Here is a 23,444-nt window from a genome sequence, read left to right as displayed (position 1 = left end):
TCATAGAGCTTTTTTATGAAACGAGTCCAGCAGAGACAGAGAGAGGCTGTGAGACAAATCTTCAAATTCTTATGTCACTTCCTTCAACATGCACACTGCAAACTTGTCATGAGCATTAGACAAGTAGCAAGGTGAAGTGAGACAAATAACATGAGGGCCTCATGATCAAGGCTGTTACAGTTAACCAAATAAGGTGTGAAAAACATTTTAGATAAATGAAATAAAGATAAATTCTGAACTGAGACATGTGCTTAGTTTTAGTACGGATCAATGTGGTTAAATGTTTCAGCACAACAAGCATGGTGACGCTTTTGTTTGTTCTTTTTACTGGAATGTCTAAATGACATCAAGTTTTTTTCTTTTTACTGTAATATCTTTTCTGAGCTTGTGAAAACTTGTCCATGATGGATACACCCACATTTAAATTGTAAAGAAAATGAAACTAAATATTTTTAAAGACTAAAGGCCAAACTGAAATGAGCAAATCACAACTGGAAACTAAGTGGAAGTAAAACAATTTAAATGACAAAAGTAAATAACGTAATCAAAAATATTAAATTGTAAGACTGTGCCTGTGATACTAACTACACTTAACCCTCTGAGGTCTTATCAAGCTGACGTGCATGCTTAGAGGTAATAGAGGTAGAGGTAATCGCTGCTGATGACTTAGACCTTACATAGTTACATATGTAAGTAACCATCACAAATCAAAAGTAAATAATCCAACAAGATGAAAAAATAGAGCACTGCTATAGTAACAAAAACCTCCTCAAACATAAAAAATGTGACACACACACACACACACAGCCCATGTCTGTGCCTGACCTGTCTGACACACCTTTAACTAAGGGCACACACTCAGGGCCAATAATTCACCAGGGGATTAACAAACTCAGACAGTGGAAGGAAGGAATGAGAAAACAAGTGAAACTTGTCTATTGTGTTAACATCCTGCATTTGAAATGTTTGTGCTCGTGCACCGCATGTCATGGCAGCTCACCTCGAAGCCTTGTTTCTCTGAGGGCACCCACACCAGCCTCTTAGCTGCCCAGTCAGCCTGGCTGGCAGCAGAGAACATAGAGTTGTTGGAGTTGGGAGACCCTGGCGCTGTGCCCGATGACAGGAAGCGGGTGACATCGTTGGCACCGCCCCCCGTTGGCCTGGACATGGTACTTCTGGCACTAGGTAAGGAGAGAATTAGACATGAAAAAAAGGGCGCAACAAAAAGTCATTCCCTGTTGAGCCACTTCTTGCCACAGGCCTACAAACTGGAGCTCTGCAGAGGATATAAAGGACTGTCGTACTGTGATACTAATGTGATTCTGTGCCAAGACATCTCACACTTGATGTGCAACCAACCACGCACCCACATATATAGGAAGAGCAATAGTAGCACGCAAGCCATATCCAGCCGAGTTTTGGCCAGCGATGGCCTAATTGAAAGACACAGCAAATCAAGGAGAAGACAGGAATGAAAGAAAGACAGAGAGATGGCTGGGTGGAGAGCTGGAGGGGTGGAGGAACAGCGAGATACATCAATCCACTGAGTAAACTGACATGACAGTGAAGAGGGGGAAGGATGGGAAGGGAAAAGGGTGGGAAAGCAGTAAGAAGAGGAGATCAAAATGGACTGGATCTATTGTTAACTTGAAATAGATAAGGCACTAGAGCCCACTGGACTCAGCAGAGATAAAACTGTAGAGGCCCTCTCACTGAGGACTTGGACACAGTGGTGCCAAAATGCTGATTCGCCTTAGGGGCTGGGGTCCTGTGGAAGACGAGGTGACAGTCTAAAAGTAGCAGCTAATCTAACACATGAAGGCAAACTATAGCCAGGATCACTGCAGTACTACAACATAATGATTCAGCTACTCAGACAACTAAGAAATATACTAGGAGGGGCAATAAAGCCAACCAGAAAAGCCCGGTTGCAGGTGTGGCAGCTGTTACCACTGCTTTATTTATTTTATTCATCACTTAATGAGAAACAATCAGTAAAACAAAAATGAATATTTGATGCTATTTTAATCTCTTTGAATCTCTGAAAGTAAAGTGAGGACATTTTGAGTTGATATTGTGAACTGCTGACGTGATAATGTACATTATTATAAATTATTACATTATGATACTTTCTGACTTTTAACAGAACAAAAAAAATTTATCTAGAAAAAAAACTGAAATGTCAAAAATGCGCTCAGAGTATGCTGAACTGAAATCTATGTCAACAGCAGAGATGCTCGGAGTGGAGTAAGGTATAGGTGCTTTAGGTGGCTCCCCTAATGCCAAGGGGTCACCACAGCAGATGGTTATCCAGGCTTTTTGATTTAGCGCAGATGTTATGCTGGATATCCTTCCTGATACAACCCTCCCATTTATCTAGGCCTGGGAATAGAACTGGGAATGCAGGAGCTTGTATCCCTCAGGACTGGGTTTCAGTCTCCTCCTGGTCTTAAACTGCAGATGTTTCATGTGTAAAGCAAATTTGTTATAACAGCTAAAAAAAAATTATACTTTTTTGCAGATTTGCCTGGTGATTCTATGCACACATTTCATTTTTGTCCTCATGATACTGATATTTAAGTTGGTTTAGATAATGTTTTTTTTAATCTACCCAAATAAAGGCCAAGAGGTGTTTTAAGACTTTCCATATCTTCTATTGAACCAGGAAGCGAAACTCTTGAGATTAAGACCTTCTTGCAAAAGAGAATCTTAATCTGGGTTGAGACAGGAAGCATTAACTAAGCAGGTTTTTTGATAATGGGAGAAACTGGATTTCCCAGAGAAAATCATTGTAAGCAAAGGGAAAAACCTGTTAACTGGACAAGAAGGGCCAGGGTTTGAACCTGGGACCTACTTACTGTACCACTGATAGCAAGATGGTTTTATTATCTGTTAGTTAACAGATAATTAGATTCCCTAAAATAACATTAACCTTTTGATTAATCTTTCTAGCATCCCAGCTTCAGCTATTAGTGTCATGTTAATATAAATCTGTGGCATCTGATGGTCTAAATGGTGAGTATGCAGGTGATTTTTTTTTTGTGTGAGGTCATTGAAATTAACAGAATTCAGTTTTATGAAGGAATGAGCTAATACACGTTCCTCTGAAACAAGCACAAGGGATTACCTTTGAACAAGTCAAGTCTGACCAGACAGGCTTTTGTGCCGTCGTATAGGGTGAGTGTGTTAGCTTTAGGCCTATCCTCCATGCTTTAACAGGTATGTCATCGAGCTTCTTGCTATTCATCTCACTTTTTTGGCCCGTCTGTCCCCAGCCCTGTGATTACCATACCTGTAACCTTAATACAACTGTGGGTGTGGAGTAAACATGCTGACAAAAGAGTCGCCACCACCCAGACAGTCAGTATGGAAAATATGTGATCCCAGGGTGACATAAAACAGCTGTGCAACTGTTATTAAGTTCAAACTTCCCACATGTGCCACTCAGCCCCAAGTCTATTTCTTACTACTTTCTCATATTTCTGGGTAATGTAGTTTTAAATAAATATAACAACAAACACTTTATTTGCCTGGGACTATATACAGACTATTTCCAGGAGAAGACAAACATGGGTTTACTGCAGCCAGCATTGATGAAGTAATGTACAAACATGTCATGTGAGTGAATCATGTGGCTGACTAATATGCATTTAATACCTCTAAATGCCACAAAGAAATGTGCTCTATCGGGGTTGGGGTAAAACTTATTAGCAGTCAGAGTGTATTGTTCGTTTTGGGCTTAGAAATAACAATCTGACATATGAATTATGTCTCTACGAAGAGAAAATGCATGAGATGTAACCTGTTTCCACAGGCTATTCTTCAATCAGCCCTATCATCAGTCAGGTCTTTGCATTGTCAGCTCTGTAACTGTAGTGCACGATGCTGCTGAGCCTCATCGATGCCACCGATTAACTTGGAGCAAACTCCTTGCACAGGCGGTCGTATCCCAGGATGTCGCAGTACATCGTGGACTAAAGCAGCAAACTCGTCCTGCAGCAGCTGGAGTTGCCAAACCTTGACTGCTCTCCTCCATAGCAACACCCTGAACACTGAGCAGCAGCCCTTAGACAATACCTTGTGAGTTTGAACTGAGGTCATTCACTGCGGGGGTCCTCTTTTCTCTGTATGTGTGTGCGCGTGTAATTACTGTGTGGGTGCTTGCGCGTGACGGGTGGGGGAGCTGGAAACGCCTTTTCTTCAGCTTTGATGCCAAGTGGCACACAGCATCGGGGACGATACCGTGGCATCTGCGCACTTAAAGCGGACACGTTGAGGAAAAGGTGACATTATTATTAAAAAAAAAAAAACCACAGGCTGTAATAATTGCAGTGCGGCGCCTGCAGGAGCAGTCCAGCTGCGAAGCTGGAGCTCTGTGAACTAACCTGCATTTTCAAACCGTAGCTTCAGCTCAAATGGAAAAAAAACCTGACGAAGACAACCACACCTTGAACGTAAGACATGAAAAACCATATGGGCCCCAGCCTTTAAATGACTGTGAACGGCATGCATGTGGCAGCCACAAAAACAGCCTTTTTTCCTATCATCATTATTATTTATAACAATAATAATATTAATACCACCATCATTACCATTATTACTATCACACAAAAATCACAATGTACCAACAGATTTTGGTAATATGGGTCGGAATGTTAAAAATAAGGTCGAATAATTGCTTTTCTTGGCCAGACTTCAGGTCATTTCGATGAAAGGCTTTTTTAGCACAAAGACCAATCCTAAATTAAATGCCCCCAGCCCCTCTGCTGTTTCACATTTAGGCGTTAAGCCACCGCATTTAGACTAACCATACGAGGTTAGCCAGCTCCACTAAAAAAATGATACGTTGAGGATATTACACTGGCTATTTACGAGTTGGATTAGAGTAAAGGCAATTAAATGTCTTACCTTCAGGTTCCGCTTTGAGGTGTGGATAAGGCTGCGGTGTGAGGGGAACCGGGATGAGGCTGTTTCTTGGGTTATTTTCCTGCCTGATAGGTGTGTAGCGTACCGCATATGCGGCTTTTATCATTGCATTGCTCTCACAGTGGAGCAACACACACTCCTCGGTGAGAATAAAATAGACAGAGAGCACTGAGGGCAACTCGGCGGCTTCAGCCTCGGAGAAGGACTTCCTGCTAGCGGACCAACCAAGTACGAGCAGACGGGTTTTAGACAGGTCTAGAGAGAAACGAGTCCAATCAAAATCTAGAACCGAGCCGTAGACCCGCCTCTTGAATACGACGGGAGCTTTCCGCCCTAAAACGGTCATAAAGCGCTCGCGCTGACGAATCGAGACAACAGCGGCGCAGACGTCTCCGCCTTTAACCAATGCTAACTGCCGTGAGGCGGGGCTTCTTCTGAATGACATGGCAAACAGCAAATCGGAGCGCTGGAGCAGGTGCCGTGCGGCGCTCTCGCGCTTACAGTAGGGGGATTTGCGCGCTCTTTGTTTACCACTGACTGGCAGCGAGTGTCTGCAGACGCTGATCTGGGATCGGAATCGTTTGACTTCACCTTCAAGCTCAATACAGGGTTTCTTGGAAAGATCTGATTCAAGGTGCCTGATTCAGATCACCCCAAATTTCCAAGAGTAGCACGGTTAGTAAATAAGTAAATATTTACACCAATCATATCAGAGTAATAGCGAGAAACTATGAAATCTCAACTTCTGCTTTAAAATTATATATTTGTTTGCACGCAAAACGTAACGCATATATTAAATAATATTAAATTTGTCAATAAAATAAAATAAATTAAAATAATAGAGAGTCTAGTCCTTGTATTTGTGACTGTAACAATAATACTGTACTGTACAGTACTCTGCTTTGGTAACTACTGTCCATGATGTAAATATGTAAAAATTGTGCTTCTATTCTGTGTCCTGTTCTGTTTGTATAAGTGTGTTTTGGTTGCTGATACAACCAAATTTCCCCTTGTGGTATAATTAAAAGATTATTCTATTCTATTCTATTCTATTCTATTCTCTAATACAGACCTACATGTCACAAAATTCCTGAGAACCTTTAGAGAATGCCCCACGAGGAATTACCATAGCATAAGCAGGAAAACTTTCTTTTTCTGTTCAACTTGGCATGTTTTTTTTGTTGTTTTTTTACCCCACCCATTTGTTCATTGGGTGGGGTAGGTTTACACCTATGGGTGATTTAGAGTCACCGGTTAATTCAGTTCCACTAATTGTATGTCTATGGACTGTGGGGGGAAGCCAAAGCACCCAGAGACACACGGAAAGTCAGCAGCCAAATATTGAAGTCAAACTCAGGACCTTCTTGCTGTGAGGCAAAAGCGCTAACCACTGTCCCACCGTGCTGCTTGCTCAATAAAAGAAAAAAAAAGGAAACAAGCTGAACAGCAGTGAATTAATGATTTGCATCAAACCCTTGTTTATATTCCCTAAAAAAAATCATATTTGGTTGACTTGGTTACATTTATCACCCGTGCCACACCTGCTCTGTGTCCTTTTAGTCAGAACACAATTCTTTTCGCGGGCTGTGTTTCTACGTCTGATTCATCAGCAGTGATATAATTTTCATTTAATATTTGAATTTTGATAAGAAAATAAGGGGTAAACATATTAATCAAATTACACTTGATTACTACAGTTTCACTTACATCATAAAGTTTTTTTTCCCCCTTTATAAATAACTCAGTAACTGTTTAGTCACATTTTCTGTAATTGGCTGAAATAATCACTGAAAGTACAACACAAGGAAGATATTCATGTAAAATTGCTGCAGTGGAATGTCCTTTTAAAACATAGGCTAACTGGGTGAAGTACAGAGAGTGCAAGGAGTATAAATAAGGACACACCCAATAATCACAATTGAATCCCCATGTTTTATTTCTTCTATAACACTGTTCTCTTTTTTCTGGAAGTGCTTTGTGCCTGAGGCAGCTCTGAAATTATATATCTAGTGTCTGCTGGAGCAAAAAAAAAGAAAAGAAAAATTTCTCCTCAGAAAATCCCCCCAAATCCTAGAACAGTAGCTTTTGTCGATTTCATATCACTTAATTTATTTAAAAAAGAGGTATTACATTATACTACTCTGTTCTTTACACTATGTATAAAATGTACTGTACTGTGAAAAGTGAATCCAAATCAATCCATCTATTTCTTTCTGCTGTGTTTAAAAAGTCCCATCATAGTAAAGTGATGGTGCTGTAAGTTCAAGTTACATTTCATGGAAGTGGATGCAGGGAGAAAATGACATGACCTCCTGTGCAGCCTATAAATAGAAAATGGTAGCCATAATAGAGAAGTGAAAGGGAAGACAGACATGGAACAGCATTAACACTATTTATAAGAGATAATATGTTATCAGTCAGAACACTGCGATCGATGCACTGAAGTTAGCCTGTGCTGTTCCTGCAACACTACTGTGCTTTTATAAAGTTTCATCAGTGATATTAGTCTCCATAATTAGTGCAAAGTGCAAACAACAAGTTTCCAGGTTGTGCGTCGGACAGGCTGATTACTGGTCAACACTCAACACGGCATTGCGGCCCCCACACTTTGCCAACACATGCTGCAATCAAACACTTACATACTGAGGTGGCATTATTTACTCTTAATTATTAATGTTAAAATAAACAGAAATATCTCAGGTGCTTTGTAATATATCTAGAAAGTGCAACTATTACATAGCTTACATTATATTACGGGTAAAAGATTCATTCATCACGGCATGTTTATATGGGGATTTCTCAGTTTTTTTCATCTTAGCACATACTGCACACTAAAAGTGGTCATCTTGCAAATGCACATGATAAAAAAATACAATTCAAGGACATTTTCAACATCATGCAGATGAAGGGACATTTGCAAAATGTCTGCTCTGTTATGAAGGCACCACCTACCACCTAAGGAAATTACATGATTTTATGAGCCAAAAAACTCCCAACAACCCAGATTTAATTTTTTGGGAGTCTGATGTAGTTTCCAGTTGGATCTTCAGTCACTTCTTGCAGAATTGTAGAAATGGAAAGTGAGTGTAGGTCTCCAATGCTATTGCCTTATATTCACTATTCAGTCTGCACCACCAACACTTAAAAGATTACAGTATTATAGCTCAGTTAAAGTGTACAATAATGCAAAAATAGCACACCAAAACAATAGCGAGGCTGCTTTTACAGACATAAGAGATAACAGCATACTTTGATAGTAGCGCCATAAAACAATGCATGGCGATCATCACATCTGGATCACCTGTGTGGTCTGAGACCCTACAATCATGCTATTCCACTCAACACAAAATGTTAAAATCAAGAAAAGTTTACAATCAGTGAACATCTTTTTCTTTGCATCACACATGGAAAAAAGCCAAAAAACAAACAACACAGAGAAAATACATCTACATGGAACAAACATCTCAAAACCGCTGCTAGTTTAAAGCTGTTTCTCCATGTTACTGTTGCTCTGCTTTGGCTTATCTCAAATACATTCTAAGTCCGTGATGTCAAAAAGTGCATAATCCATACTTACCATAAGAAAATAAAAGAACAAAAGAACAAAAGTGATAAGTGAGCATCTTAGTGGAATACATTCCTCAGAAGCTAAAACATTACCTCCAACAGAGGTCAAAATCTTCCCGTCATAAAAATTGAGGGTCAATTACATGTGGTAGCCACCATGGGGCGCTGTTGCATACCCTTGTCAGTCAGGTATTAGAGTCAGACTGTGTGCTGTGGTAGTGATGGGCCAGATGTGAGACTTAGCAGTTTTCAATGATTTTGAAAGATTGCCAGGACCAATTAGACAACTAGGTCAGTGTACTAAACCCAACTCACCAAAAGAGTAACACCAAACTTGCTAATGTTCGCACTAAATATTTCTTCCTCTTCTGTAAATAGCGTTTCTTCCTATCCTTTATTGTACACTGGTTTATTCAAGGCTCTCTCTACTATTCTGTCTCCCATCATCATATCAGTTCATTCTCTGAAGTCGGTTTCCTGTCTTTTTGCCTTCCGTTCAGTTGTAGTGGAGATGTTCTGCCATGGATTGCCTCCGGGTCGGTGGGGAGGCAAACTCAAGGTTTTGACCCAGCTCACCGTCGGGGGAGGCAAGCTGCAGAGCTACTTCGTTCTCATAACAGAATGATGACCGTGAACTCTGAATGTATTTCTGCTCGGCCAGATCTTTAGCACTGCAGGAAGGTGTGTTCGGGATTTCATAGGTCCGATGGAAAAATGAGTAATCCACCTGGAAAAAAAGCATAGAGCAGTGACTTTTAATTAAATGCTCAAAAGGCTCAAAATGACAATACAACTCTGCTGATGTTTAGTTGAAGAATGTTTATTGCTGAATAGAAGACGCTACTTCTGAGTGCTTCCTTATTCACCTGCATGTTTGATTTGGCATATTTTTGTATGCTGATGCCTTTCAAGATCCAATCTTAAAGTGACTTTTGTTCTCTCCCAGGAGCAAAACAATACATATGTTATGTAATGTACAATTAGGGCTGATAGAGTTTTACTTTTGCTGATGCTTAATTTTAAAATCTGTGTAATGCTAAATTTCTGATGCTTTCTGGCTGATGAAGTCTGGCTGTTCTGGATTGCATCATCTCTTGGTTGTTTCTGTGCACAGTCGGGATTCTCGGTCTGCATTTTCACGTGCTTTGTCACATAGGTTGTCAAGCCTTTGGCCAAATATCTAGCTTCTACTTTGCAGACAGCAAGGAAACACACGTTAACACCAAACAACACGTCAACACATGCCAACTATTGAGAGTGAAAACATAACTTCTTGACTGTTATGAACACATTACCATGGTGGTGGTATTTCCCTGCATGTAGCTATGCTTGTTAATGTAAACATGCTGAAAGTAGCAAGTGTAAACACGAAAGTATGCAATCTGAGATATAACAGCAGAATTGAGGGAAGAGAATGACTCATAGCCTTTTCAATTAATGGTAACACAAAATGTTGCAGATTGACTAACTATTACCCAATCAGCAGCTCAGACAGGATTAAGTTGATTATCAAAGACTATCAAAGTTTTAAACATCAACTCCACTCTTTTTTTGGCACCACTGAGGCTTTGCTACTAAATTATAAATGGAGAAACACACTGAATTATATTTAGTTTGCTCAGCTTCACTCCTATTTTATCAAAAAACCTGGTAAAATATATATGACGTCAAGGCTATGCATCAGTGATGACGTAAAATGGTCTTAGATTTAAAGACTGGAAGCTGTGTCAGGATTAAATGGAAAAAAGAGTTTTCTGTCTGTACTTCTGTTTTCACCTGGTAGCCATCTTTCCTCTCAAAGAGCACTGGTTCAAAGCGGTGTCCCCAGAGGATTTCAGTAGCCAGATAGGAGCTGCGGCACTGCGTGGTCATGGCTGTGGCCTCCACCATGCCTTCAAGTATGACCACCACCTCCAGGTCAGAGTCGTTCTCCAGCGTTTTTTGGTCCATCTCAAAGAAAGGCGACTCTTCATTGATTTCATGGACAATTGTTACAGGCGAGACCAAGAAGATGCGGTCAGTGCCGGTGTCAAACCCCACGTTGATGTCCACGTTGTCCAGTGGGAGGTACTCTCCCTCTGGTGTCACCCTTGACTGGGAGCAGGTTTGAAATGTAAAAGTCATTATTTGGTCCATATCACATCCCACATTAGATATTTCAGTTCATTAAGGCTTTTGAGGAAATATTAAAAAGAAAACAGAAAGATTTTTATTATTGGAACAAAGGTTAATTAATTACATCGTGATATCACCTTGAAGGTAACACTTGACATTTTCTAAAGGTAATCTGATGAAAGCATTGTAAATTAATAATCTTACCCTGACCGAATTGTCTAGCATTTGGTTATTATATTCAGCTGAATCTCACTATGCACTTCTTTAGTCACCTTGCCAAGCCATAGGCTTATCACTCACCCAACCTTGCTTTTGAACAATATCCAGTTTTAGCACTCACAATTGTATTCCCTTCATCCTCAAACTTAATCCCATCTGCCCTGCCTAAACTTTGATATGGTCATGCTATTAAAAGAGATCAAATTCTCCACACTGCAGCCAAAATGTGCTACAGATTTTGATCCTACAGAAAATCCTGAGGGAACACACATGCAAACTACAGATATAAGGACAAACATTAGGGTAAACTTCAGTAGTCATAGAAAACAATCACAGAACCCACAGTGATACAGTATACAAGAGGAAATGAGATGACGAAGGACAATGGTCCTTAGTTAAAGAATTGTGGGCAAGTTAATCCATGGTAAATCTTCCTAACCCCTGAGGGAAAATAAAACAAGCTCTCATTAACTACGGTCCACAGAATACGGGCCAGATGGTCTCAGCCCTCTCTCTTTCTCTTTTTTTCCCTCCACTGCTCTATCACAGTAGCAACCTCTATTATTTGGTGCATTCCTGACTTTGACTCCGTTACAATCACCAGATAACTTCTTTGACCTTTTTCATGTCAGGGTTGTTTTCTGGCCTCTTTTTTCATCAGTATGATTATTTGTATTTTTTCCACTTACCTTTAGTAGTTGTGCTCTGACGTGTGCTTCTACCAGGTGGCTTTTGCGTAGGTTTCCGACCCTCCACATCATACAGAGTTTTCCATCTCTCAACGCCACAACAGCAGTGTTGGAGAACACCAGGGTCTCGTTGCGCTTCTTGGGCTTGGCAATCTTTGCCATGACTGCCCCGATGATGAAGGCGTCAATTATGCAGCCCACAATGCACTGCAAAACGACCGCCACCACCGCCAGGGGACATTCTTCGGTCACACTTCTGAAGCCATAACCGATGGATGTCTGCGTCTCCAAGGAGAACAGAAAGGCTGCCATGAAGCTGTTCACCTGGAAGAAGCATGGCTCCTCAACCACTGCCTCTCTATCAGACTCTCCTCCAGAGCCAGCATCTCCTGATCCCGGAGATGAACTTGAGCTGGAGGTAAGCCGAATGGAGAGGTCTCCATGTGCGGAGGCAATGAGCCAGAAGGCAAATCCAAAGAGCAGCCAGGAGAGAACGAAGGAGAGAGTGAAGATGACCAGCATCCATCGCCAGCGGATGTCCACGCAAGTGGTAAAGAGGTCACTGAGGTACCGCTGGCCCCTCTCGCTCATGTTGACAAAGGTGACGTTGCAGCGTCCGTCCTTGCCCACAAAGCGTTGTCGGGGCCGGCGGGTTGAGCGCCTATTGCGCCGGCGGCTGGTAGTGGAGGGGGAAGAGAGTGAATCCTGATCTGATGAAGAACGGCCTTCCCCTCTCCCTCCTACACTACTGCCTCTTCCACTCTTGGGCCCTGAACACATTCTTCCTCCTCTCAACCCACCTTCTCCTTCTGCATCTCCTCCAGCTGACTCTCCAATGGCACCATGCCTCCGGGCATTGTTGGTGTTGCTTTGAAGAGGCAGAGCTTTGCCATTGAGGGCATGGGTCGGAGAGGGGCTGGTTGGGGTCCCTGACCCCGCTGGGCTCCCCCCTCCGCCAGATGTATCTGCAGCACTCTGTGCTAGCCTCATGACCTCCTCCTCCTCCACTGGCCCATCCACCACAGCACTGAAGCGTCGTTTTACACGTGCTGCCCCCATCATCTGCTATGAGTTCTCTGTATTTATAAGTGTGCCTTGTTTATCGATGTAATGAATAAGCACCTCGATACCGTCAGTGAAATTATGTGTGGTGTTAATGTCACAGTCAGTCTCTTTTAATACAGAGATAATTGTAGGTCCATGGCGCCCAATGGTAACCAGAGGATAACACCCTCCAAGGCCATTGGTCAATCACTTTCTTCAGTGTCTCTTCCACAACTTTTTATTCTGTTACTCCGTACAGTCAGTCCTTTCAGTAATGGATTCCCAGCAAGCTAATGGGCTTTCTTGTAGTGTGAGTTCAGTAACAACCAATGACCTTAAATCACAGTCACTTTAGTGAAAGGAGGTGAGCTGAAAAGAATGACTTCAATAGCAGCCCAAAGAGTCCAACTCTGTGATCTGCAAAATTTCATTTGACAAGGAGTGGTAGAGCTGGGCTAACTTTGACATACATCAGAAAAACATGCAGGATTGGTTCTATATAGTTGAAAACACTAAAAGGATAGTCTTGAGGTTTTTTGCTTGAGCAGGACTCATTTGATAAACACTTCAAAAAATATAAGCTGATAATGCAATGGAGCAAGACAATGGGATAGAAATGTGATGATATACAACGTACGCAGAGAACACAAAGCCAAATTCAGGTCAAACAGTATGATAACTTCCAACATGCAGTTGAAACAAGAAAGAAACATGCCAATTCTTACGATCAAACTTCTCTCCACTTTCACAACCACTTGAGAAGGGCATGAGGAAAAAGACAATACAAAACCATCAAATCTCTACTGTTATTATTTATCATTCATAATTCATTGCCAAGATATCTTGATTCGGCTGGCTTAAGCTATTCTCATCACTTTTTTTTCACAGATAAAGGAAATACAACTTTTGTTCCCAACACCAGGGACCCAACTGAAAAAAAAAAAACATGATTTGTTTGCCATTTCTTTTCCAATCATGTCACTGCCTTTACAATTTCACATGTTCTTTTTAAGTGTCTGCAAAACTGTTTAATGGCCATTGTCAGATTCTCAAAGAAGTATTTTGTGCACTGCCTCCTGGATAATATTGGCCAATAACTACATTTACAGCCACAACAAAGATATACCTCAACACAGCTCAGCGTTAGGGCTGAGAAATCACCTACGCCTGACAACAGATTAGAAAAAATGAAGAAAACAACAGAGGATGATTATTTTGACTATCTCTAAACTTACTTAGCTTTACGTGGAAGATTTATAAAGAGTCAAAAGTTGAGAACAGCAATCACATGATTTGATCTGTTTTCTGCAGAGGTCAAGCTCCAGAGTTCACAGGTCAGGTGTATGTCTAAGCAGGAGGCTGTAACAGTTTTTGTGCCTTGTAGACTCTTACTTGGCATCCCTGTTTGAACCAGATCACGAAGGCTATTTGAGCATCAAAGAGGTTCCTCAAATAAAAAGTTATTTGCAGATATTAAAAAAAAGGAAACAAAAACAAAAACAAAAAACATCAGCATGCTAGAGAATCTTTAAAGTGAACCACAAGTTATCAACTAATGAGCATGCAAAAGTATACAAAATCATCAATATATCGAAATGATTACTAAAGGCTTAAGTTAAGCAAGAAAAACATGCAAATACATCTGATAATGAAAAGGATGTGCTTGTAATATTATCATTTACCTTGCCCAATCATTCCCAGAGACCCTTACAACTGAATCCTGACAGAGTGTAAAGATCATGCAACCCATAATCATTTAGTAACCAGTGAACAAAATCAGTTACTCAACCATAACCGTGCACTGCTGAAGGTACAGAGAGAACAGCAAAGCAAGAAGCAAGAGCTGTTGCTATAACTTTCCAAATACAGAGCAAGTCATTGCATCCAACCAGTAAAAGCAGGGTAAACAAAAAGTCTACAACAAATGAAAATGGGGGAAGAGATCCCTCCTGAAGTGAGAAGTAACATAGGGGTTCATCTTTGCTTGAGTGTTGGCCTCCTTTTTTGACACATGTTCAGTGAGAGCACTGAGCTTTGTTGATCTGAGGGAAGGGAAGAGTCACAGAAGAAGGAAATGAAAGAGTCTGCTTCTTATTCCGTTTCCCTTATTGAGGTTTCGGTGACTGTTCTGTATCCCTTTATGTTTGGATCATCACGCCTAACCCACTGCAGACTTAAAAAAGAAATTTTTAAGAAACAAACAGAAAGGAGAATATAAATGTGAAGGAAGTATCAGCACTAGTTTAAATTATCATGTTGCCAAGTCAAAAGGCAATGAGAAGCTAAACTGCTAAAATCTTGTTTGTCGATCAGACACTTACCTTTGTTAGTGTATCCCTCTGGTTTATCAAATGCAGTTCATTGGTTGCTTTTTTGTGGATAGTGTTAAGATGAAAAATCAGACCTTCTTGTAGCTTGACCCAGATGTACCTATCAGAGAAAAAGAGAAGAGAAACAAAGAGAAAAATGCATGTTTATATCCGCATGTTATGCAGCAATATTTGCAGTGACCATTAAAATGTATCCACCATTAAAAAATGTAAAAAACACAACACAAGAAGTAGCTCACTTATTTATACTTACAGAGGCAACTGAGAGGCCTATCTGCTAATCATCTGAAGTCTTGCAAATAGCTACTTGTGTTATAGAAAGAAATGGTAGAATATACTAAGTAATTGCATCTAACAAATGTCAACCCACTGGAAATTCTCAGCCTAACTTTAAACTATGACTTGAGTTTTCTAATTAGCCAATCACATGGTAGTAACTGAATGCTTTTAGGCTTGTGGACAGGATTGAGATGAGCTGCTGATGTTCAAACCGAGTATCAGAATGGGGAAGAAAGGTGATTTAAGTGACTTTGAATGTGACATGGTTGTTGGTGTCAGATCAGCTGGTGAGCATTTCAGAAACTGCTGATTTGCTGGAATTTTCCAGTCATCTCAAAGATTTACAGAAAATGTCCAGAAAAAGAGAAACTAACCAGCGAGCAGCATTTCTCTGGGTGAAAATTCACTGTTAATACCCAAGGTCAGAGAAGAATAGCCAGACTTAAAATAACTAAATAACCACTTGTTATGACCACAGTATGCAGAAGAGCATGCACAGCACGTCAAATCTTGAAGCAGATTGGGTATAGTGGCAGAGGACCAAACTGGATGCTGTCAGCAAAGAACAGGAAACTGAGGCTACGGTTCATATACCCTCACCAAAATCAGGCAACTTCCATTTGCAAGATTGGAAAAATGCTGCCTGCTCTGGTGAGTCTTAATTTCTGCTGCGATATTCAGATGGTAGGGTCACAAGTTAGCATAAACAACATGAACCATGCATCTATCTTGCCTTATGTCAACAACTCAGGTTGCTTGGTGATGTAAATGGTGTGAGGGATATTTTCCTGGCACACTTGGAACCAAATGAGAACCATTTAATTGCCACAGTCTAGATTAGTCTGGTTGCTGATCATAAGCATCACTTTATTGAAACAGTGTAACCATCTTCTTATTCACATCATTAATAAGCGGCCATCAAATCTGCAGCAACTGTGTGATGCTGACATGTCCATATGAAGCTAAATCTCTAATAATGTTTCTAGCATCTTGTTGAATTTATGCCACGAAGAATTAAAGCAGATCTGAAGGCAAAAGGGATCCAACTCAGAATTAGCAAGGTGTAACTAATGAAGTGGCAGATGAGTCTATATTAGTATGCAAAAAGCTGTGCATAAGCAATTAAAAATAAGTCAGTACCATTGATGGAGCTCTGATACCATGATTTACTCTTGTGATGCTTGAATATAAAGAGCAGTGGCTCCAGTTTAATAGGGTGAGCTATACTGCAGAATGTGACATTTATTTAAAAAAGCAGGAATAAAGAAAGAAGTCATTAAGTTCATAATAACACTTAATTCATCAATGTTCAGCAATGATATTATTGTTTTTGTAACCTACTGGTAACAGCACCTGAAGATGAAAATACAGATCAAATAGACAAGACAAAGTTCACATAGCTAGTTTACTGCAATTGTTAGACATCTATCTGCAGCCTTGAAAAACTCACTACAAGCTACATGTAGTCCACTTTCAGAATTAATGCAGGAGAAGTAATCACTCCTGCAGCACAATCATCCCCACTGAGAAATATTCACCTCATTTCCAACACGATGCCAGCTACAACAACAATTATAAATGCACATTAGCATTTATGTTAAAAGGTAATAATCTGGTGCAATACAGAAAACTTCCACTGAAAGTACAAAGGAACAACAGAGGGACACCAAATATACTAATATGACAGTATGTGTCAGTATGAGTATCATCCTGCTTTGAGAGCTGCATCCAAATGCGTCTTTATGCTCCTGGCACATCCTCATGTAGAAACTGATATATAACATGTGACTGCAACACTGTGGAAATTGTTCGAACGCCAGACTGAAATCAAAATGAACCCTAAAGTCTTTTATGGTCAAATTTTACACCAAACTGCACACTAACATTATGATAATGTGATTTACGATTTACATGCTTATGCTGCCCAGTGTTTACTTAATAAAGAAATAACCCAGTAGGCAGTCCTGACCTTCATACTTCTACTGTAACTCGTGCCAACCAAAGAACAAGTTCTCACATCGGCTATCTCTGGGCTGACTTGTCATTTGATGACTCGCAACAGCCACTGGAGTAGGCGATGAGAGAGGCGTGCATGTGGCTGATATGAGAGTGTATGTATCGTTGTGTTGCCTAACCTTATCGTGTTGAGGTGCCAAATATCTCAAATGATTCCTCATACAAGAGCATTCATGGAGGGCTATGTGGGAAAATTACATGTGTGAAGTTGTTGCTTCCAGAGAAGCATCTCATCTGCAGCCCTGCAGCTGGGCAACGTGATCAGACTAATCATCTCTGTCAGTCCTTTGACCAAACAAATCCAAAAAGCCATTCGGAGTAGACATCAGTGAAGAAGAACATAAAAAATAAAAAACTGTGTAACTGTACAAAACTGTTATCCTATTGGATAGACATGGAGTATGGAAAGAAAACTGGGAATGTCTTTGAAAATGGACCCTTCATCTCTACTTCCAGGATATCAAAAATTGTTAAAGCCTGCTCGAATGGGTGTTATGATGTCCTTCCATATACTGTAAAGAAAAACATTTTTATGTCTTGGAAAGTCTTTCCGCTGGTATATTTGACTTGCTTGTTGCATTCAAGGGAAAAGTTTTTGCTTTGCTAACTCTTGAGTCATTTCGGTGGTTTGAAATCTCATCAGCGACTGCAAACCTTTGGTGCCTGTTTACAACAAGGTCACTGCTGATCACATCTGTCACTGCTTGGTTTGATTCATACAGACCAGGTGTTGTGTTGTGCTGAGCCATTTGTTGTAACAATAAATACAATATAGATATATTTTTTTAAATTCTCCTGTGATATTAACTTTTTTAATTAAGCAAACAAAGAGAAACCTTACAGAAATACCAGCATATGTAACTGTAGCATCAAAATGATAACCCAACAACTTTCGTAATAATGTCCTTTATAATCTAGAGAGTGTTAGACTGTTAATAATGACATTTTGAGCATATCCACAGGTTGTTAGTGCTTGGAATAGCTTTGATCTCAACATTAACCCACTGACTTGACAGAACAGGTGCTTTAATGATTGCATTTATCGTTCCCGTGCAGGACCACACTAATCCACTCTCACCACCTACTTTTCTGTGCTTTCTTTCACACCAGGTCTCTCATGATTTATTTTGCCGGTCTCTGGCACCTCCCCTGTCCCCGTTCTATCCAGATTATCTTGGCATATTAAAGTGTTATGTGGCCAGATTAGATTTGCAAAGGATATGATTCGACTGTCATTGAAAGATGTATTGAATAAACTTCACGTTGCAGTACCATAAGTATTTTTGCCTCTTCTGGTACACGGCTGAGCCGCCCTATTTCCTTTTTTCTTCAAGAAAACAATGAGCCAGAAATTTTCGCATCCCATTTTTGGTCTTTAAGGTATTTAGGTTTTATCACCATTGTGAATACAGCATACAACACAGAACCTAGTGAGCCTCTACATTGTGAAGCCACAGTAATATAGAGGGACATCAATAAGTCATATTGATCAATGGAGGTCAGAAACCAGGACACGGATTGGGTCTTTGTCCCTCTCTCGCAACATCCCTTGGCTCATTGTCAAGCCATTTTCTCTCCATGTCTTTTATTTAGGCTTAATTTATATATGAAACCTCACAATGCAAGGCAGATTTTAATCATGTTCTATATGCACAAAGAAATTTCTCCAGAAAATCTATAAGCAAAGCCTGAAAATATAAGTACGTAAATGCACAACACTGCTGTGACCTTTTTTCCAGATCTAATCAATAATTTATGTTACAATAGCTACAGCTGGCAGGTGTTCACATTACCAAACAGTAACAGTTACATCAGAATATTAAGTAATATTATAATTGAGAAAGAACTGGGATTAAACCTGGATTTATAATGAGGGGGTGCCCTGTGGTCATAAGTGGTCATCAGCAACAGGAAAGGGAAAATTCAGCATGTACAAGAATTAATCTTACAGATATCTTTGCAGTTTCTTGTTATTTGTGTTATTTAAATGCAGTTATTTCTATGACAAAAACTTCTTTGAGAGAATGGAAATTCCTTCTCTGCAGAAAAAAAAACCCTACAGAAATGCTATTTTGGAATAAAAAAGGTCATCTATGGGGAGATTTTTAGTAAAAATGATTTGACAGACCGTATATAAAATATAACTGTCTGCTTTGAATGTGTGCGTGCAAAACAAACAGCTACTCATAGGACAAGTCTGTTAGTATATATTTGTGCCAAAGATGCAAGAGAAAGAGAGAAGCAAAATATATGAAATAGTTAACATGGCTTTAATACACGATGCTATAACTTTGCATTAACTAGCCATGAATTTATTATGATATTAAACTGAAATTAAATAAGCTTGCTCCACAGTTCAGTTTTAACTTGAGCTTTTTCAAGTAAACATCTCCTTAAAAACAAATGGATCAAATGCATTTCAGCAGAATAAGGGGAGCATAGAGAACATTGGACAGGTGGTGTTACTGTGTTGTCTGATTCATGTTTACACTGATGGAGAAAGACGTGAGGCTGAACATTTCCTAATGATCCCCAAGAGTAACCGTGCTCTGAATATACACTATGGGACCCCAGCCCATATTAACCTTTAAGTAAGATCACTGCTTGACTCATAGTAAACAGTTTTAACAGGGGACATAGGAGTTCATACTTTTTCCTGGATCCTACCTTACCTGCAGTGCAGCCAGACTGCTAACATTTCAGCTGGAGCTAATGAATTTTTAAATGTATGTCAGGAGAAAAAGACCCTTAAAATTTGGAACATTGTTTTCCAGTAAAAGAGATGTTTTACTGTGCACAGCTAGGGTGAAGTAGTTACCAATTTTCTGCCAGCCAATGTGCACACACCCTGCTACAGCAGCATCTGATCATAAGCACAAGCATGTGATCATCCTGGCATTCAGCCTTATTCCATCTAATTGAAAATTTACTGCTTCCGGTCCTCGCTCAGCTGTTCGCTGTGACAGAGGTCATTGTGTGATGACAACCAAATGTTAATCTCGGAGTTAAGACAGCGCATAAAGCAATGTGGTGGTTAAAACGCAACACAGCACTTTTCTAATTAAGAAAATACTCAGAAGGCTGAAAAGCATGCAGACAGGACCGATAATGTTAGAACCAACATCAGTATGTTCACACTGCTTCTAATCCCCCATTTTATCTTATACATATTATATTAAAACAAAAAAATGACTGCCCCATACTGGAGAGAAATCTAAAAATGGTGTTGTACCCTGCCACCGCTAATACACATGACCCCACACGTGCAGACATACCCCGGCATCCAATGAATATGCAGAGCTTTAACTGATCTGTTCAAAGCACAAACAACGATTCAGTGAGGCCATATGCAGTAAAGGCGACACTATACAGGGAGTGCAGAATTATCAGGCAAGTTGTATTTTTGAGGAATAATTTTATTATTGAACAACAACCATGTTCTCAATGAACCCAAAAAACTCATTAATATCAAAGCTGAATGTTGTTGGAAGTAGTTTTTAGTTTGTTTTTAGTTTTAGTGTGTGATGGAGCATTGTCCTGCATGAAAATCATGTTTTTCTTGAAGGATGCAGACTTCTTCCTGTACCACTGCTTGAAGAAGGTGTCTTCCAGAAACTGGCAGTAGGACTGGGAGTTGAGCTTGACTCCATCCTCAACCCGAAAAGGCCCCACAAGCTCATCTTCGATGATACCAGCCCAAACCAGTACTCCACCTCCACCTTGCTGGCGTCTGAGTCGGACTGGAGCTCTCTGCCCTTTACCAATCCAGCCACGGGCCCATCCATCTGGCCCATCAAGACTCACTCTCATTTCATCAGTCCATAAAACCTTAGAAAAACCAGTCTTGAGATATTTCTTGGCCCAGTCTTGACGTTTCAGCTTGTGTGTCTTGTTCAGTGGTGGTCGTCTTTCAGCCTTTCTTACCTTGGCCATGTCTCTGAGTATTGCACACCTTGTGCTTTTGGGCACTCCAGTGATGTTGCAGCTCTGAAATATGGCCAAACTGGTGGCAAGTGGCATCTTGGCAGCTGCACGCTTGACTTTTCTCAGTTCATGGGCAGTTATTTTGCGCCTTGGTTTTTCCACACGCTTCTTGCGACCCTGTTGACTATTTTGAATGAAACTCTTGATTGTTCGATGATCACGCTTCAGAAGCTTTGCAATTTTGAGACTGCTGCATCCCTCTGCAAGATATCTCACTATTTTTGACTTTTCTGAGCCTGTCAAGTCCTTCTTTTGACCCATTTTGCTAAAGGAAAGGACGTTGCCTAATAATTATGCACACCTGATATAGGGTGTTGATGTCATTAGACCACACCCCTTCTCATTACAGAGATGCACATCACCTAATATGCTTAATTGGTAGTAGGCTTTCGAGCCTATACAGCTTGGAGTAAGACAACATGCATGAAGAGGATGATGTGGACAAAATACTCATTTGCCTAATAATTCTACACTCCCTGTACTACAGTCAACGTGTAGGATACATACATTATATGAATGAAGAGTCAAACTGCAGCTTAAAATCGTTATTGTTTATTCTTATAAACTAAAAATAATCCTCTTCAGCTATCGGATAATGTGCAACACCATCTCCTACCTCCATCTCCTCCAACCGACAATCATAACATGCACCCCAGCAACATGCCAGTGCTAGTTCAATTTCAAGAACCTCTAAGACTAATACAACGATTAAGAACAGGAGAGTAAAATTACAGGATACTTTTAGATAAGGCAACAAACAACGATAATATTGTGACATAAATGCAGAAAACAGGAAGAGAAGCTTTATCAAAAATGTCAGAAATAGCATCAAATACATATTTTAATATTTTTAGTGAATCATCCTGCTGACATTAATTAATTAATTCTTATTTTTGATAACTGGTGATATGCTGTAATCTACAAAAGGAATCAAAACGTAACATCTGTAAACAGGTGTGTGTGTGTGTGTGTGTGTGTGTGTGTGTGTGTGTGTGTGTGTGTGTGTGTGTGTGTGTGTGTGTGTGTGTGTGTGTGTGTGAGAAATTACCAACAAGGAGGTTCTACCTAAATATACCGTCAAGCTGCATTGTGTGAGGTGAGCACAGGGTTGGAGCTTGACCCATGATGGGGAGAAATACTGAGCCACATTAACATCTGATTGTTTCCTTTTTCTCTCCCCTGTAACTTTCATTTCTCCCAACTTTATGGATGTTGCTGACGTATCTATCCGTCAATATCTTTTCACTATAAGAAACAAAATGCCAACTTTCAGTGCTATTTATGCACTGATCAGTTGTCTTAGTTTCCTTTACAGTCACCTAAAGGTCTTTAATGCTGTTTAAAAATTTAATCGGCTGGTGAAGAAAATGTTATCTCATAATCCCTTACTTTGGTCCAACCTGCGGTCCGACCACGTGCCACCCTCAAAAATCCTGATCCATGCCATGTCACTTTAACGTTGCTGTACCTACCAGTGCTGCCAGAAAATAAACCTGGTTGGAAATGATGGAGGCTGCATGTGTTTCACATTTGTACTCGTTTGTTGTTAAGTATTGCCTCATTTCAAAGCCTTAAAAAAATACAGATGTGTTTCCTATCAGGTTATGACTCACAAAGGCAGAAAAGGATTAAAGTTTGGGTGCTCAAGGCAAACTTATCTCTCTGACATTGTTCGTTTTTCTTAAAAAACAAAACAAAACATTGGCTTCTTTATTTATTCCTCCAGTAATCCTCCAGTTCTGCACATTGTGAATTAAGGTGAAAATAAATTTAAATTCGAGATTTGACTATAAAACATCACACAGTGGTTTAAACCTGACACAGATATTTAAAGGTGCAGAAATGTGAGGGTTTTCAGAGTATTACAGTACGAAATAATATAAATATCGACAACTAAAATTACAGGCTGTTTGTAATCATAATTAGTGTCTGCGAACTTCCTTCAATCAGCAAAATTTAAGGAAAAGCAAAATTCAATCAGCACTTACCCTCTGCTGACAGCGTCCTCCCATGAAACCAGCGCCACGTCAGTTTGGTGCTTCGGGTTGTTTCCTTATTAAACCAGCCGCTGTTTGGTTATTTTTTTTAATGATTAATAGCCGCTGCGCGAGCTGACCCGTGCTGGCGCTCTGTCCGCGAGCCCTCAGGTCGCTGTTGTGCGCGTCCACCCTGCCGTGCTGTGCGCTCCCAACTAGACACGAGCATGCGCCTCGCCGGAATGCCGGAGTGACCTTGTCACACCAGCCTCAGAATTACAGTTTATATGGGTAATATC

General features: G+C 40.3%; 2 protein-coding genes across 9 annotated transcripts in view; both read right to left on the bottom strand.

Annotated features, from left to right (window-relative positions):
- The window catches only part of myh14 (myosin, heavy chain 14, non-muscle), a 33,453-nt gene extending 28,364 nt beyond the window's left edge, over nt 1–5,089 (bottom strand). For 4 of the 8 annotated variants that reach the window (XM_004541196.5, XM_004541195.6, XM_014412083.4 and 1 more), the window contains exons 1-2: nt 4,909–5,084; nt 1,001–1,181 (exon numbers count right to left, since the gene is read on the bottom strand). In XM_004541196.5, coding sequence (XP_004541253.3) covers nt 1,001–1,168 — 168 coding nt within the window. In that variant the 5' untranslated portion in view covers nt 1,169–1,181; nt 4,909–5,084. Of the gene's footprint in view, nt 1–1,000; nt 1,182–4,908 lie in introns of all 8 variants that reach the window. The other 4 variants (XM_004541192.5, XM_004541193.6, XM_004541198.6 and 1 more) reach the window with 3 other exon arrangements.
- Nucleotides 5,090–6,838: 1,749 nt separating this feature from the next.
- kcnj14 (potassium inwardly rectifying channel subfamily J member 14) lies at nt 6,839–23,348 on the bottom strand. Its single transcript, XM_076890032.1, has 6 exons — nt 23,158–23,348; nt 14,882–14,990; nt 13,796–14,733; nt 11,517–13,314; nt 10,270–10,587; nt 6,839–9,220 (listed from the first exon to the last, which is right to left on the bottom strand). Exons 4-6 carry the CDS (start codon nt 12,576–12,578, stop codon nt 8,990–8,992), a joined length of 1,611 nt encoding a protein of 536 aa, XP_076746147.1. The 5' UTR covers nt 12,579–13,314; nt 13,796–14,733; nt 14,882–14,990; nt 23,158–23,348; the 3' UTR covers nt 6,839–8,989.
- Between the last annotated feature and the right edge of the window lie 96 nt (nt 23,349–23,444).

This window comes from Maylandia zebra, linkage group LG11 (genome assembly GCF_041146795.1).
Source record: "Maylandia zebra isolate NMK-2024a linkage group LG11, Mzebra_GT3a, whole genome shotgun sequence".
NCBI lineage: Eukaryota > Metazoa > Chordata > Actinopteri > Cichliformes > Cichlidae > Maylandia > Maylandia zebra.
This window is presented reverse-complemented; position numbering and strand designations above follow the sequence as displayed.